The 15,391-nt window shown below is 53.1% G+C and overlaps 1 protein-coding gene across 1 annotated transcript in view; it reads right to left on the bottom strand.

Annotated features, from left to right (window-relative positions):
* LOC6597865 (carbonic anhydrase-related protein 10) overlaps positions 1–15,391 on the bottom strand; it is a 38,469-nt gene that overhangs the window by 16,413 nt on the left and 6,665 nt on the right. Inside the window, exon 2 of the mRNA XM_026991211.1 lies at positions 2,528–2,578. Within this exon, the coding sequence (XP_026847012.1) occupies positions 2,528–2,578 (51 nt within the window). The remainder of the gene's footprint in view (positions 1–2,527; positions 2,579–15,391) is intronic.

Below are 15,391 nucleotides of genomic sequence, written 5' to 3'. Positions count from 1 at the left end.
TGACTCGCCTGAGGGCGCATTGCGTATACGACACGTAGTGCTGCATGGGGCATGGCGCACCCGGCGAGCGAGCGGAGGACAGCACAGGACAGGAGTGTGCCCGAGAATCAACACGTTCGCGTCAGCCGCCATATCGGGGCGAGAGGCCGCAATCAAAAGCTTCAATCATAGATATGCCACGTACACGCGTTTAAGCGATTGTTGACCTCAACGATGCCATCGCATTAGCCGCCGAAAAGAAAGCTCGCGGGGAAATCCCAATGAAAAGTACGGCAAAAATAACACTAAACCCCCGGGAGAACAAGAGAAAAAAGAGGTAGCCCCCAGATGCTGTCTAGAGATGACGGCGTGATTCGTAGATGCGCCGATTCTTCCTGGACGTTGTTCGGCCCCTAACGGGAAGTACAGTCCGAGAGGCAGTTAATCTGCAAGATGGTGAGTAAGTACTGCCGTCTCTCAGGCACGTCCATTAATTCCTGTTTCGTTCAGCGGAAATCGGAAGCGTCGTGCTTGTGTGTGTGACTGATTTTCGTGTCACGGCACCACCACCACCACCGATGCACCGCGTTGCAGCACGCGATGGCGGCGCGGAGTTGCATGAAGAGCAGCAGATAGCGCTGGAGGATATTGCAGTCTCGAGTCTATTAAATTGCGGTCTGGCGTCGGGCTTCGTTCGGGTGGTGGGGGGGTGGTCTGTTAGTGGCAGTTGCGCCTTGCTTCGAGTCAATGAGGCAATTGCCAAACGATTTTAGCAGCCATTAACAACATTAGTGGCTTGGCTGACTCGCTGGCTGGCTGGCTGGCTGGCTGGCTGGCTGGCTGGCTCCCTGGTGTTTCTCCGTCCTCCGTTCTCCTTCGCCCCTTCGTGTGAGGGTTAGGGGAACCCCCCCTGAAGTTGGAGCTGGTCTGGGCCTTGAGGTATGCAGCACGCTTCGTTTGATTTCGTTTGGGTTGCCTTTATTTGACTCGTTGCGAGTGCAAATCACGTTAAACAAGTGGCACGTTGCAGCTGGGTGTCCTCCCTTTCCTCCAGCGAGGGATTTTCCCGGTCCCAGTGCCGGTCCCAGTGCCGTGCCAGTGCCGGTCCTGGCTCCTGGCTCCTGGTTCCTGTTTCTGCTCCTGTTCCTGCCATGTATGCAATGCTTATGCAAATTTATTTATGCCAAAGAGACACAAAGTTCGCCTGGATTTCGGTTGCAATTTGTTGACAACACGTGTTACTGTGTCCCCACCTATACTCCACACCCCCCTAGCCCCTTGCGGGCCCGTTTTTCCACATTTCCCTTCGATACGGGAATGGACTTTTTGCAGGAGATCATCTGGCACTCGCTTCGGCTTTCTCTCTGCGCTGCCTCCCTGCCTCTCTCTGTTTGATTTTTTCCCGATGCCCACTTCTCCACCTCCACCTCTCCCCCAGTGTTTTCCACCGGAAATTCGAGGGCCCTGGGGGTGTTCCGAAATCCAATTCAAAATTCAAAGCACTTGAACTTATTTATGCATTTGTCTTGTGCAAATGGCGTCGCTCTCTAATAAGATTAAGAAGGATGCTTTCACACAGGGAGAAAGAGAGCGCGAGAAAGGAGAGAGAGAGTGCCGGGCAGAGTGGCTGTGCGATAGAAAGAGAGCCGTGCTTATCGGCTGTCTGCCGTCCTGTCTGGACATAATCTCCACGGACCTTTCGCCTCGCCTTCCCCCCGTGTGACACATGGCGAATTGTACGCCGCCTCCGTTTGGCGGAGTCTGTCGCAGTCTCTGTCTCCGTCTCCGTCTCAGTCTCCGTCTCAGTTGGGAGTCCCCGTCGGAGTCCTGGAATCCTTGCTTATCACGTTCCAGGGGATATGCCCCAGACAATGGCGCAAAAAAAGGAAAGTTGCTCCAGCTACTGCTCCGGTGACTGGCCTTCTCCTCTGCCTCTGCCTCGCTCTTCCCCGCTCCCCCGCTCCCTCCGCCCCGACTCTACTTTGTCTGCCTTTCCATTTGACAGCTGCAAATCGGCTTCGTCTCTCGATGGTGCTTTCCCCGTGGGAGCAGCACAGCCCCTCCCCCGGCGCCGGCTCCCTCCTCCGTCTTATCCGGCGGCGTGCCTTTTTCCATGCAGTTCACGCGTGCAGCTTCAGTCGCTGGGAAAATCGTTTTACACCGGCAACAACAATGCCGTCCATGGCTTTGGACTCTCCTCCTCTCCTTCCCCCCTCCCTCTCTCACGCAAATGAGTGCAGTATTACCCTCTCGCACACACAAGCACACAGGTGCAGGGGCTGCCAGTACGGGACGGGGGGGGACGGGGCGGGACGGGGCATCGCGGCTCTCTTTACTTCTGTTTACTTTGTTGCTTAAGCGACGCGTGCTCCTCGTTTGGCAGAAAATTGTACTTTTCGCTTCCGTCCGTCGCGGTTATTGTTGTCCGCCGACAGTCCCTCCCCCTCTCCCTCTCCCTCACTCTGAGCTTTGATTAAAATTTACTTTGTTGTTGGTATTTATGAAACTTAAACCCTAAAGGGGGGCAGAGGAGAGGGTTTCGGCTTACCTGAGATTCCATCGTATGTCCACCAATCCTCCCAGCTGACGGCGAGGAGCACTGCAATGAGAACGAGAGAACGGGAGCCAGAGTTGATTCATAAGTCGGCGACAAGGCGGAAGTCGTGGTTTGTGTGGCTTAAACTAATACGCAATGATGCTACAACGGCAACAGAGGACCATCGCCCCGGGCCAACGCGCGGATCAGCAGGAGGCACACTCGGGGGCAGGGATATGTGGGCTCTGAACAGGGCCCTTGGGAGCCCTATCCTCTGGATAGCTTCCTCTTCGCTGCCTTCATCGCCCACGCTTGGATCTGGATCTCCTGAGGATCTCCTGTCTTCAGCGCAATCGCATTTGCCCCTCCGCCCCAGGCGCCATCGATTCGCAAACTTCAGTTCCATCCATCTCATGTCAGGGCTGTCCGAGCCCTACTTTTCCCACCCTCCCTCCATCAGTCGGCGCATCCAGGCACCCCTTTTTTTGGGGGGGTCCTGGCGCTCCTTCGTGCTGTGCTTTTCGTCCTGCACTCTGTGGAAATGATTTTTGCTTACTTGCCTTTTAATTTTTTCGTGTTCGTTCTCGTTTCTCGTCCGTTTCGGTTTTTTGCCATTGCCATCGCCTTTGCCTTTGCCTTTGCCTTTGTTTTGTGGCTGCCTTTTGCCCTCTCTTCCGTGCCCCGCCCTTCCTGTAAATTCACTTCCGTCACTTGTTAACTTTAACATTCATCGACACTTTTTGCCTTTTGGCCCCACCCGCTACCCGCTACCCACGACCCCCCTCACTCTCTCTCTCTCTCTCTCTCTCACTCTCCGTTTTTCGTGGCCCCGGAGCTGAAGCACTTTGTTATTTTGACAGCCGACAAAAAAGCGGGCCAATGGCTTTGGCCAAAACGCCCCTTGCCCGCCCGCCCGCCCGCCCGCCCGCCCGCATGCCCACAGGGCCGCCCTCCCTGCTTCTTCTTTTTCAGACGAGCAACCTGCACTTTTTACTTTCCTTCCGCGACTCGAATCAAAGTCAAGAAATGTTGAGTCATTAAAACGCGTTGCCCATTCCTGGGACACCCCATTCCCCATTCCCCATTCCCCACTCTCCACCCCCCACAAAGTGCAGTGTGAAATGCACTGCAGTTTCCGGAAGGGAACGGTGCAACTTTTCCGAGGCGGTGAGAACACCTTGAGAGCTCGAGTTCCACCACTCGAGATATCTTTGTGGAAGTTTGCTGGCTGGCACGCAGGCACGCAGGCGGGTGAGGGGAGGGCCCCCATGGGATGCCATCAGGAAAGGGAAGGGCAGTAGTTTCATATAGAGAGTTGTGTTCCGCGCTGATCGGCAGGCGATAGGGAGAATGGGGCCCGCAGTGCAATTTCGAAATCAATACGCCCATGAAGTGCGCGATCTAGACAGCTCTTCGAGAGCTGCCCTTACTTTTGCAGTCCCCCTTGAAAATACTTCGAGCAAGAGCAGCGGTAAAAACCTTGAAAATTCGCATGGGAAGTGTGAGAGGGCGGAAAAATTGTGAAAAGTGGCGAAAGGGGTGAAAGGGGTGAAAAGGGCGAAAAGGGCGAAAAGGGGTGCAAATGTAAAGAGCAACATCAACCGAGAGTAATACCAATAATAACAATAATAATAATAATGCAATGTCATGGGCACTGATTGAAATTAATGGATTTCTAAATGCTCTGCGTCATTGCAGTGCCCTGCGCCCCGTGCTCCGTGTCCCGTGCCCCGTGTCCCGTGCCCCTGGCACCCAACCGAAAGGATGGCGACCTCGCTGTCGACAAATTGTAGCTGTGGCAGAATGTTGCGCCCTGCGATTTACATGGCCACGACCGACTGCCTCTTGTGGGGCACACTTGAAGCTTAATTCCATTTTAATGTTTTTCAGCAGCCCCGAGACCGAGACCGAGGCCGAGACCCGAATAGCCCTCGAACTGAAACAGAATCTGAAGCTGCAGCTGACTTTGAAGCTGAATCTGAAAGTGGGACAAAAGCTTGAGCGGAAGCCGCAGCAGCAGCAGCCCTGATCCCAGACACTGATTCCGGACCCGAATCCAAATCCGAATCCGAACTAAACTATTGCCCTCATCCTGTTAGCCCTGCCCCTCCCTCTGCCCCCGTCTCGCGCATCAGTTTGTTGCCTTATATTCTCCATTTTTCTCTGCAACTTGTGCATGAGGTTTTTTTTTTCCAATTTAAGCGAAAATTAATGACCTCCCGAGGGGAAAACTTTTTGGTTTTTGGTTCAAGGACTCGGCTTGGAACCAGTGCTCGGCAATGCCATGGCTCCATCGTTTCAGTTCGGTTCATCCCCTGGACATCACCTTTTTTTTTTTGATTTGCTCATGCAATCGAATTCCTACTCATCCGTGCTCATCCGCCACTCCGTCGCCCTAGGACTCCAGTGTGAGGATCGGCTTGCACGCATACATTCGAGTGGACCCGAACAGAGCCGAGAGTGAGAGCTCCCAGGCGAAGAGGCCTTCGGCTCCGGGAGGTAGGAACTGATTTCGAACGATCTACGCCTCCCCTTTCCTTTTTTCCCTCTTGCGCTCCGCCTCCTCTTACTCTTCCTCCTCCACTCGCACTGCCAATCGAAATCATAAAAGGCAACAAAATGTTGAACCAATTTCTATGACTGCCCCGTGAGGAGGAGGCCTGGTCGGAAAATGTCATGGCAGCGCATCCGTGTTGTCCCCCTCTTTCGCTCTTCCGCTCGCTCGCTCTCCCTTCTCTTGGCTTCGGTTTGTGGTTGTCGCTTTTGTGGCTGCCTCTTTCTTTCTTTCCTTCTCTCTTTCGGTGCCCCACCGCACCTCCCGATGTCCTTTGCCGTCGCTGCCCTTAGTACTAATTACAAATGAAATTTCCTTATCATTTGACAACTCTCTGTCTGCAGGGCCGTCTGGGGCCGTCCTCTCTCCCTTTGAGGCTCTCCTTTTCCTTGGGGCTCCCTTGGCCTCCAGGCGTCCGTCCCTTGTTTAGGGCCAATAAGCGAAAATAGTTGCTGCTAATTGTTGTTTTGTCGTTTATGGTTATGGCCAATGCGTGCTAATTGTCTGCCGCCCTTTGGGGCCTTCTCTCTTCTCCTCTCTGCCTCTCCTTATTATTCTTTCTCATCTGTTCTTTGTTTCATGCTTTTCAATTTCAATTTCGATGTCGGGAAGTTTTATTTCGTGTTCGTTTCGCTCAGGAAATTAACGGTGACACTTTAGTTGCGCTCAATTTCGTCTGCCTTTGCCCCCTCGCCATCCCCCTCGCCATCCCCTTTCCCTTCCCCATCCCCTTCCCATTCTCTTCTTTTTGGCCTTTACCACTATCTCTTCCTCTTCCCCCTCGTTTCCTCTTCTCTCTCTGTCTGCCTGCAATTGTTCTCCCCTCCTGCCCCACCGCCCCCCCGCCCCCCTGCTATTTGTTTGCTGTCGTCGGCGTCTCCTGTCCATTTAAAAACGCCCCGTAAACATGGCCGACTCCTGGCGCGCCCAAAACAAAAACCCATGGCCCCCACATTCATACGACGAACCGACTATCGGATGCCCTCTTCCCACTGGAAACATTTCGGGAGGCACAAGCGACAGCAAACGAGAGGCGCTGCCGCATGACGCGCGACGAATGTATGTATATCCGAATCGCTTTTCTTTTCTACCCACCGATAACTATCCGCCTGAAACAGGTTGTGGGGACAGATATTTAAAATTTGGAGTAATTTTCTGGTATTTTGGAGGCCAAACATCGTTCCCAGCCATAGTTCAATGTAAACTTCTGTTCTCTACGATTGCTACAGCATTGTACTACGGCAAGGGGGACAGCGTCATTTAGGGGGTATTAGAAGGGTGGTTTCGAGGGGGGCGGGGGCGAAAAAAGGATTGACGTGCGCATTTTAGTCACGCTGTCGCGGCTTTTTGCCTTTTTGCCATTTTAGCTGATTGTTTTTGTTGTTTCCCTTCATTCCTGGCAGATGGCGGGGGACGGGACGGAGGGGGGCTGCACACACGCCATGTGTCGTTGGTGGGGATATCAGGATATCAGGGAGACACCAAAACATCAGCTCCTGCCTGCGGGTAACATAATATTTTGTTGATGTTTGCCCAACTTGATTATATCTATCACTATCATAATATACCCCGACCACGACCACGACCACGACCACGCCCATCGCCAACCATATGCAAATTTCCCAAAAGCGCCCTTGCATGTGGAAACTCCTGAGAAGCCGGTACCCAAGGAACTGATGGGCTAGCTCGGGATAACGCGGGATAAGGACTAGTGGGAAGGTGTGTTTGGGATGATCTCGGGGAAAGGACTGGATTCGTTTGGCTCTCAAGAAACTGTGCAGGTGGCACCAGCAGTACAGTCGGATTCGTGAGTCAATTCACTTATGGGAGATTTGGTAGTAGAGCGGTGGTGGAATCACTCCCCGATTTGTAGGCAACAGACAGATCGATGTTTGATTCCCCAGGCTGCCACACACCGACATGGCTGATTCCTTTTGTTTAAATCATTGTTTCTGCCCCTGTCCGCCCATCCTTAGCCGCTGCTAATTCATTGGACCAGGCTTCGGGGGGGAGGGCCGAGCGCGAGTAATATGCAAATAGCTCAAGGAGTGCTCCCCGGGCTCCGTGGCGTGGGCTCCGCTTTTAAAAGCGCAAGCAAGTGAAAGCTTTCAATCAATGTCGCTCACTCGTCTCTGCCCCCCTTCTGGGGGTACACGCCTCTGGTTTTTTTTTGTGGCCAGCTTTGGCTTTTAATTTCTATCGCTACGATTTCATTTTTTAGTTCTGTTCCATTCCGTTCCGTTCCGTTCGGTTCGGTTCGTAGAGGTTCTTCTCGGTTTGGTCTGGTCTGAAGTAACTATTGCCATTGCCATTTCCATTTCCATTTCCCCACCTTCCCACTCTACCTATCGGCCGCCACCAGCACTGTGTGTAGCTCTGGGCCACACCTCGTTCTTTGATTTTTATTAAGTTTTGTCGACTCGGTTTTTGCTTTCGTGTGTCCGCCACAACGCGTCTGCTACCGTCGCGACCGCGTCCGCGACGGCGTCCGCGCCGTGTCCGTGTCCGCCCGGCCACGCCTTTGTCCTCGCCTGCCTTGGCACGCCCTTTGCCCTCCGCTTGGCTAATGGTAAATGCCATTTCAATTACGTACAGAGTACTAAAATTTTATGCCTCTGCCCCGCTCCCGCTCCCGCTCCCCGCCGCCCTCCTCCTCGCCGCCGCAACTGGTCTCGTCCTCTCTGTTTTTGCTTTGTCGATTTCCATTTGCGCTTTAAGTGCATTTGCACAATGGAAGACTGGAAGGGAAGGGCGGGAGATGGCCAGACGGGAAGACGGGAAGCGGGGCGGATGGTGGCGGGGTGTGGGGGCCATGGGGGCTTCAGGGTGCGGCCATAATCAAACATCAATCCGATAGGTTGCCTCCATCCATCCATCCATACGTACAATATGAGTATTCCACATGAAACGTCCCGGAAGTGCCAGCGGAGGAGTGACCCATATGATGTGCCACTGATTGTGGCATCAATTTGCATGCGCCACAACGTTGAGCCAAGACTTCCATTTAAGGACATCCTTAAAGAGTTGCCTGAGGCCACACTTTGAATTCAACGCCAAAAGAGTCGTGGCCCAATGAAATTATATTGCGTATCATTTGTTCCACATTATTTGAACAGATCATTAGTCGGAATATCGCCTACATTGTATGTACATATATCTTTTAGCTGCCGTAGATGCCTGACATCGATCTGTGAAGTTTCTGGCATTTACGGCAGGAATGAACGGGTGCAAAATACGGGACGGTAAGAGGAAAACGAAGAACCAAAAAACACACCGACCCACAGCCAACCTCAAAAATCCGTCTTTTTGCGCCTTCCACTATTTTGGTCGTTTATTTTGCGGCCGTGATGAAATCCGTGAACAAAGCTCTGCTCTGCCGCTGTCGCTGCCGCTGCCGCTGCCTCTCCCACGCCTGTGTCAAAAATGAACATAGAACTAAAAAACAAAACGGGAACAAAGACGGGCAGAACTCTCATAGCGTTGTCGTGTTTGTCCTCTTGTTGCTGGTGTTTTTGCTGTTGCTGTGCTTTTGTCACTAGTCATACTACCACAAGGCACGTCATAAAGTCAGAGCGAGGGAGCGTTGACAATGCAAACGATGGAGAAGGGAGAGCGAGAGGGAGAGCGGGAGGGAGAGCGAGAGGGAGAGCGAGAGCGAGAGCGAGAGCCAGAGCAGAGCCAGAGCCAGAGAGAGCTGAAAGCTGAGCTTGCAATGCAGCTGCAACTGTAACGACTGGGTATATGAGAGATTGAGCGGGATAGATAGAGCAGAGTGTGGAGAGGGAACCGTCAGTCAGTCACTTTGGCTTTGCGTTTTTCGTAAGCAGCTTTCGGCTCAGAGAGCATGAGAGAGTAAGAGCAAGAGAGAGCATGAGCTTTGAGAGGATCATTCCTGTACACTGTTCCTCTCCTTCCAACGATCTCCTTGCTCTTCCTCTTTCCCTATGTCCAACTTTCCTTCTCTTTGGAACAAACACAAATCCAAAGAGAAAACTAATTTCAAACAAAGGAAACGGACAGACGGAGAGAGAGAGAGAGAGAAAGAACGAACCTTGCACTTAAATATTAGCAAAAGTTTTTATGCGAAAAAGAGAATCAGAGAACCGAGAAAGAGAGAGACACAGAGAGAAAGCGAATTAAGAATGTCAGGTTTAAGCGTAAATTTTCCACTGACACTGATTTGTTGCCTTTGCTGGTGGGGGCAGAGCGAGAGAGAGAGAGAGTGGAGAGGTGGGTGGGGCGCACCTGCAGGTGTAAGAGAGCCGCCCGCGGGCAGTGAGGAGAGCTTTCAACTGAGTGACGGTGCTTGTTTGCTTCCGAGAGCACAACTCCTGCCACTCCCCGCCTCACCACCGCCAATGCCCCCTTCCCCTGCTTTTTGCACTTAAACTTTGGCAAGTTGTTGCTGCTGCTGCTGCTGCTGCTGCTGCTGCTGCTGTTGCACTCATTATTGTCAAGTTGCCTTTTACTCCATTCTACTGGTACGACATACATGCACACATGCATATACCCTTCACAAGGTTTATTCAATCAGAGGGTAAGTTCTGGCACCACACACTCCCTCGCCCGGACAGGCCTTACCTTTCATTCAGTGTTCCTTGGGCTCGTTGCCCAGGAAGGAAGACATCTCGCACTGCATCCATACATGTGCCAGCAGCACATCCAATCCCATGCTGCAGGTGTGCCTCGGCGCCTTCCTTTGCTTGCCACAGGAGGCAGCAGGGTGGCAAGCACTCAAATTGTTGCTGCCCAGCAAAAGAGCAAACAGTGAAAAGTTAAGCGAGCCCATTTTTGGTGTCACTCTCGCTACCATCCCCATCCCCATCCCCATCGCCCTACCCCTCCGCAGCCAGCTCCTCTGAAGAGTTTTAATGATGTTGCACGACTGTCTTCAGAGCGCTGAGTGACCGGATGACCGCAGAGTCGGGAGCAGCAGGAGAAAGCAGCAAGAGAAAGAGAGAGAGAGTCGGAATTGTTGCTGCACTTCGGCTGGCCGAAGGACTGGAAGGAGGACGGAGGACGGAGGACGGAGGACGGAGGACATCCCAGAGTATCCAAGTGACGGCGCCGTTAATTAGTCTAAGTGGAAGTGGGTGCACAAACTTCGAGTATACGCTGCCCCGCGCCCCGTGCCCACGTCCATTGTGTTGCCACCAATTGCTACTTTCACTTGGCCATCTGTAATCTGGCCTGGCCTGGCCTGGCCTGGCCTGCTCTTTCTTTTCGGCGAATCCCTGGGTCCTCGCCCTGGGCCCAACTTCTGTTCACTTTTCGTTGCGGCCATTTAGAATGGGCATCCAGCGTGTGGCAGCCTGGCATTTTCCCGCCCCCTCCAGACGGGGGTATGCTGGTCTTTATCCTGAAATAGCATTCCCGAACTTCTCACTGGGGGATACCCCCCAGTGCTCATTTCTCTTCGCCTGATTCCAAATCATAGGTACCTCCGTCTCCAGGGTATCCCTAACTCTATTGATTCGCATTTTTTCATTGCTCTGGGCCCCAGCCTCGAAGGACTCGGAGGAGCCAGCCAGCCAGGCGAGCGAACTCGAGTGAATCTCAAGTGAGTCTCGACCGCTGAGTGGGGCCGAAGGAGAGCGAGCAGAGGATGCCAGATGCCAAATGCCAAATGCCAGATGCCAGAGGATGCCGGAGAAGGGTTCAAGTTGGGTGTATTCATTTGTATTCATTAGATTCGCCTTGAAAGTGAGTGACCGTAACGGGCTAACGGTGAAGGCCCCTGAGATTGGGGACAGAGCCAGCCCCAGCCCCAGCGAATGCTCGTATGCAAAATGGATTCCGCCAAGATCGGATTCCCATTCCCATTCCCATTCCCATTCAAGGATATCCGGCTAACTGGACAATCAATATCGCCAATCCATGAATCTGTCTACAATATTAAGTATCAAATGAATGGCCATCGTTTCATCGTTTCCTTTCACTTTCCAGCGCATTTTCCACTTGCTACACACAGCTGCTAGATGCAAGCCAGATTGGATTTTCCCTTTCACTTGGCGACGCGACACTCATGAGGCAGCCGCCACCGCCGCCGCCACCGCCACCCGCGTTCTGGGGCCAAAGGCAAACGAATGGCAGCAACACTCATTATACATATGTATAGTCTATGGGGAGGGGCGGGACCTTGAATATTTCTCGCCGGGACACCGCCCGAAATGTTGGCCAAGCATTTGCCATTCTTTGGGAATCATCATTACGGCGGCTGGGGGCTGGGGGCTAGGGGCTAGCGGCTAGGGACGGGTAGGCTGAGGGCCGGGCTCTAAGGGGTGACGTGTGGTGGCGGTCGGGTGCTGTGCTGCAAAAGTTTTGTGCATCGAACACACATTCTTCATTAGCCGCGTGGCACATTTTTCTTTGCGGCTCCTGCGGCGGGCCGGAGCGCTGGAAAGTATGCTACACTTGTTGTTCCTCGCTCCGCGTTGTCCCTGGCCCAAGGATCAAGCCTTTCCATGTGCGCCAGTGTGTCAGAGTGTGTGTGGGGTTGTGTGTGTGTGAGCCATGATAAATGAGCCATTGGCATTTATTTTCGTTTCAGTTTCATTTCAGTTCCGACGACGACGACGACGCTCAAAGAAATCGATGTCTGCTGATTTTTCAGACCTGACTACTGAAAATCACATTACACAACCCCGACACACCCCCACACCGCCCCCACACCGCCCCCACACCCCCAAGCGCACACATGACGGGGCGGCTAGTTCATCTAGGCGCACACAGGTGGCGCTAATGTGCCTGAAGCACCTTGAATGCTCTTGATTTGTTACCGAGCCAAAGGAAATTATGCCAATTTTTTGCCATTTCGTTGGGTCCAGCCCTCGTCCCCGACCCCACATGCATTCGGGTGTGTGTATTCATTCTCCCAGTTGGGACAAAAGGATTGTGTGGCCTGAAGAGGCCCGAAGGCTGTGCGAATTCTCAAAAAGTCAGCGAAATTTAAGGCCAAATGGTGGCGGGGCGGGCCTTAAAGGTGTACCACAATCGAATGGTATTTTGTGGCTTTAAGGAAGGGCGACTGTCGGATGCGAGTGGGTGCCACATTTGGGCGACTCCGACTGCTCGTTTGTGGCTAGATGACAGCCTCACCTTTAATCTGAATTTCTCGACGGAGGGACACTTGAAAATCAAATCGCATTTGACCAGCGAAGCATAGCTGGGCCAGAGGACGAGACGAAACGAGACGAAACGAGACGAGACTCCTGCGTCGTCCCAAGTGGCCAATGACGATGACGTCGGCACGTCCCGACAGGACCAGTCGATGCTTCATTTTTACACATGCTTTGCATGCGAATCCTGCGAACAAACAGGAGAAAACTTGGGCCAAACTTTCGAAGGAAAATCGGCCATCGTTTTGTGGTGTGAGGACTGGAATACCCTTCAGGACTGCAGATCCTGCCTAGGTTCCTTGCCAGCCATATACATGTGCAAGGGACCTCGTCCTTCTTGGAAATCATAATACCCTGCGAAAGGGCATAACAACAACCACATCTCGGACTCGTTCGTGCCGGAAGTTGGGAATTTTCTTGAGCAAATTTTTGGCATTTTTACAAAACGTACTTTGGGCCAATTTTATTAGGCAAAAGAAGCCTCTGCTCTCTCTCTTTCAGTTTTTCTGTGTGTTTTTTGGGGCACACGCAAAGCGGCAACAACAAGGGGTGGTGGCGGAGGAAGGGGCAACATTGCAACGGCATCGTCAACGTGCAGTCAAAAAGTTGTAATTTTAATTTAGCTTCTAACTGCCTCAAAAGACACACACACTCAGACTCGGAGACTCGGGGCGACTCGGAGAGGGGGGTCCAAGGCGTTGAAAAGCCACAAAGTTGCACGTGCAACAGGGGGAGGGGGGCAGAGCAGAGGAGTGCTGGTGGCAGTGAAGGAGGCTTCTTCTTTGGCTTTGACTGCTGTGGGTCTCGTCACGCATGCCACTGCCACAGCCACTGCCACAGCCACTGCCACAGCCACTGCACCTGCACCTGCACCTGCAGCAACTCCAATCTGTGTCTGTGTGTGTGTGTGTGTGTGTGGCAAGTGGCCAGGAAGCAAAGAGTAGCAACAGAATGCAGGCGGGAAGGGGGGGTGGGCATTAGGCAGACAAATTAAATAAACGAATTTCATTTGCATTTGGGCTTCTTCGTTTGTGCCTGCCCCAGGGGCAAATTAATTTCGAGCAAATCAAAAGGAAGCCAAAGAATGGGCCAAGAAACATCCTTTGGATGAGCATCCTTTGATAGAGCCAGAAGAGAACGCCCAGGAAAGCCTTGACTTTAGCTCTTCTGCAGATTATTCCATGGATTAATGGGTACCTGCAAGGGGATACCCCTTAGCCCTTAGCCAGCCAGGCTTCGCAAGGAGGAGTCTTTAAGGAGTCTCCAGCGACTTTAACGGCTAATATCAAATATTTCTTGGAAGCTAGTTTTTTGCAGAGTTTTCTTCTTCTCTCGCCATCGCCATCGCCATCGCCACCGCCATCGCCATCGCCACCGCCGGCTGCCAATTGTCCCGGACTCAAAATCAAGGCGAGCGTTTGCTGATCCCCTTTGAGTGATTTGCTTGTTCGACCCACGGACGTCTGACCCTGAGAGGTGGCTGCACAGGCGAGGCGCCCCCCTCTCCGCCTGACAGGTGAGGAAAGTCCGATAGGGGGCGGGGGGTGGAGGGTGGAAAACCAAGCCCAACAGCCAGCAATTAAGGCGAAAATCGGTTTTTGTTTCCACAACACACACACACACACACACACACACACACACACAGATGGAATAATTTATGGCCAAGCATTGCAATGCGAGGCGAGGCCCCATGCTCCGTCCTCCGTCCTCCGTCCTCAGTCCTCAGTCCCTGGCTGAATTCTTAATGGCCGATAGCCGGGCGGACTGCAGCAAAACGCTTGGCCCACTCAATAATTGAATCAGTTAATAATGCAGCATAATGTTGCATAAATTATGGGCTATGCCAAATCGTAATTGCCCCAAAAGGCGCTGCTGCTGGGAATGGGTCGGAAAGGCAATCAGCAGAAGGATCTGCCGAGGAGCATATCTATATCTTGTAGCCACCAATCGGAGCAGCATTTGATCCCATCCAGCGGATTCCCATCCGCCTGGAGTCCTCCAGTGGCAGTGTCCAAGGCATTCACTCTCTTCATTGAAATGGTGTGTGAGTGCACTCAAAAGAGAGCTGCGTGGTGGGGCTTTGCCCATGGGCAAGGTCAAAGAGCGTGTACCCACACACACACACATGTTCGAAGAGCCGTGTGCGAGTGTGTTGTCAGGTTAATCACTCGTTTTGTTGGCAATTACTGTTATGACCCCAGCGAGGAGCGACGCGGCGACAACAATAAAACGGTCCGGCGCCCGGGCCATGGGGTCTGGGGTGTCCCCCCCAGAGGCATACGTGATGGAAGGGGGGGAGGGGAAGTCAAAGCCACTTGACCTTTTGTTGTTGCCAGCGAATATCAATGAGTCCATTATGTATGAATGTCAATGATTATGGCCGCCTGACATGACACTGCCACTGCCACTGCCACTGCCCCTGCCACTGGGGCAGGCAGGCAGGCAGGCAGGCAGGCAGCAAAGATGCCCAGACAGCGACTAAGAGGGTGGAAAAGAGATGGCCCCCCGCCCAGGCCCAGGACCAGGCCCAGGCCCCCCTTAGGAAAATGACAGTTGACAGCGTTTGGCATTTTGGCACCCTGACGACGCGCACGATGAGGACAAGGGCAAGGACTACGACGCCGACGCCGATGCCGATGCCGATGCCGACGCCTGATGACAATAACAGCATCAATTTGCCGTCACCTGGGCGGCCCATTTCTCTCCCGGGGCTTTCCCCGTGCAAAATGGCCAACTTGAGGAGGGTCCTGCCCACATCATAAAATTTTAGCAGCACGCACTGACGCCGTATCAATGTCTGGCATTCCAGGCGCACCCCACAGTGGCACAGTGGCACAGTGGCACGGAAGGCACCTCTGGCAGGCGCTGGCAGGGCAGCACTCGTACTTTAAAGGATCCACCGGTCTACCGGTCCACCGGTGCCACTGTGCCGCCACTGAGAGGGCGAGGGGAGGGCCTTGTGCCTCCGTGCTGTGTGGCACTCGCATTTTGTTATGATTATTGTTATGATTGTTGTCGCTGGGATCCTGAAGTGGTGCTTGGGTGCTGGAGTCCATGAGTTGAAAAATGTGTAGGCCACTTTTAGGGGTCCACACACACACACGCACGCACACACACACACACGCACAACAGGTGTCGTTTTGTATCAATGCCAAATTAAGCGTAAAATGCTGTCGCCCTTTTAAAGGCAAATTAGCCCCAGAG

Source organism: Drosophila persimilis, unplaced genomic scaffold (genome assembly GCF_003286085.1).
Source record: "Drosophila persimilis strain 14011-0111.01,24,50 unplaced genomic scaffold, DperRS2 tig00000653-arrow-arrow-pilon, whole genome shotgun sequence".
In the NCBI taxonomy this organism is placed as follows: Eukaryota; Metazoa; Arthropoda; class Insecta; order Diptera; family Drosophilidae; genus Drosophila; species Drosophila persimilis.
The sequence above is the reverse complement of the archived record's forward strand: the minus strand, read 5'-3'. Positions and strand labels throughout refer to the sequence as shown.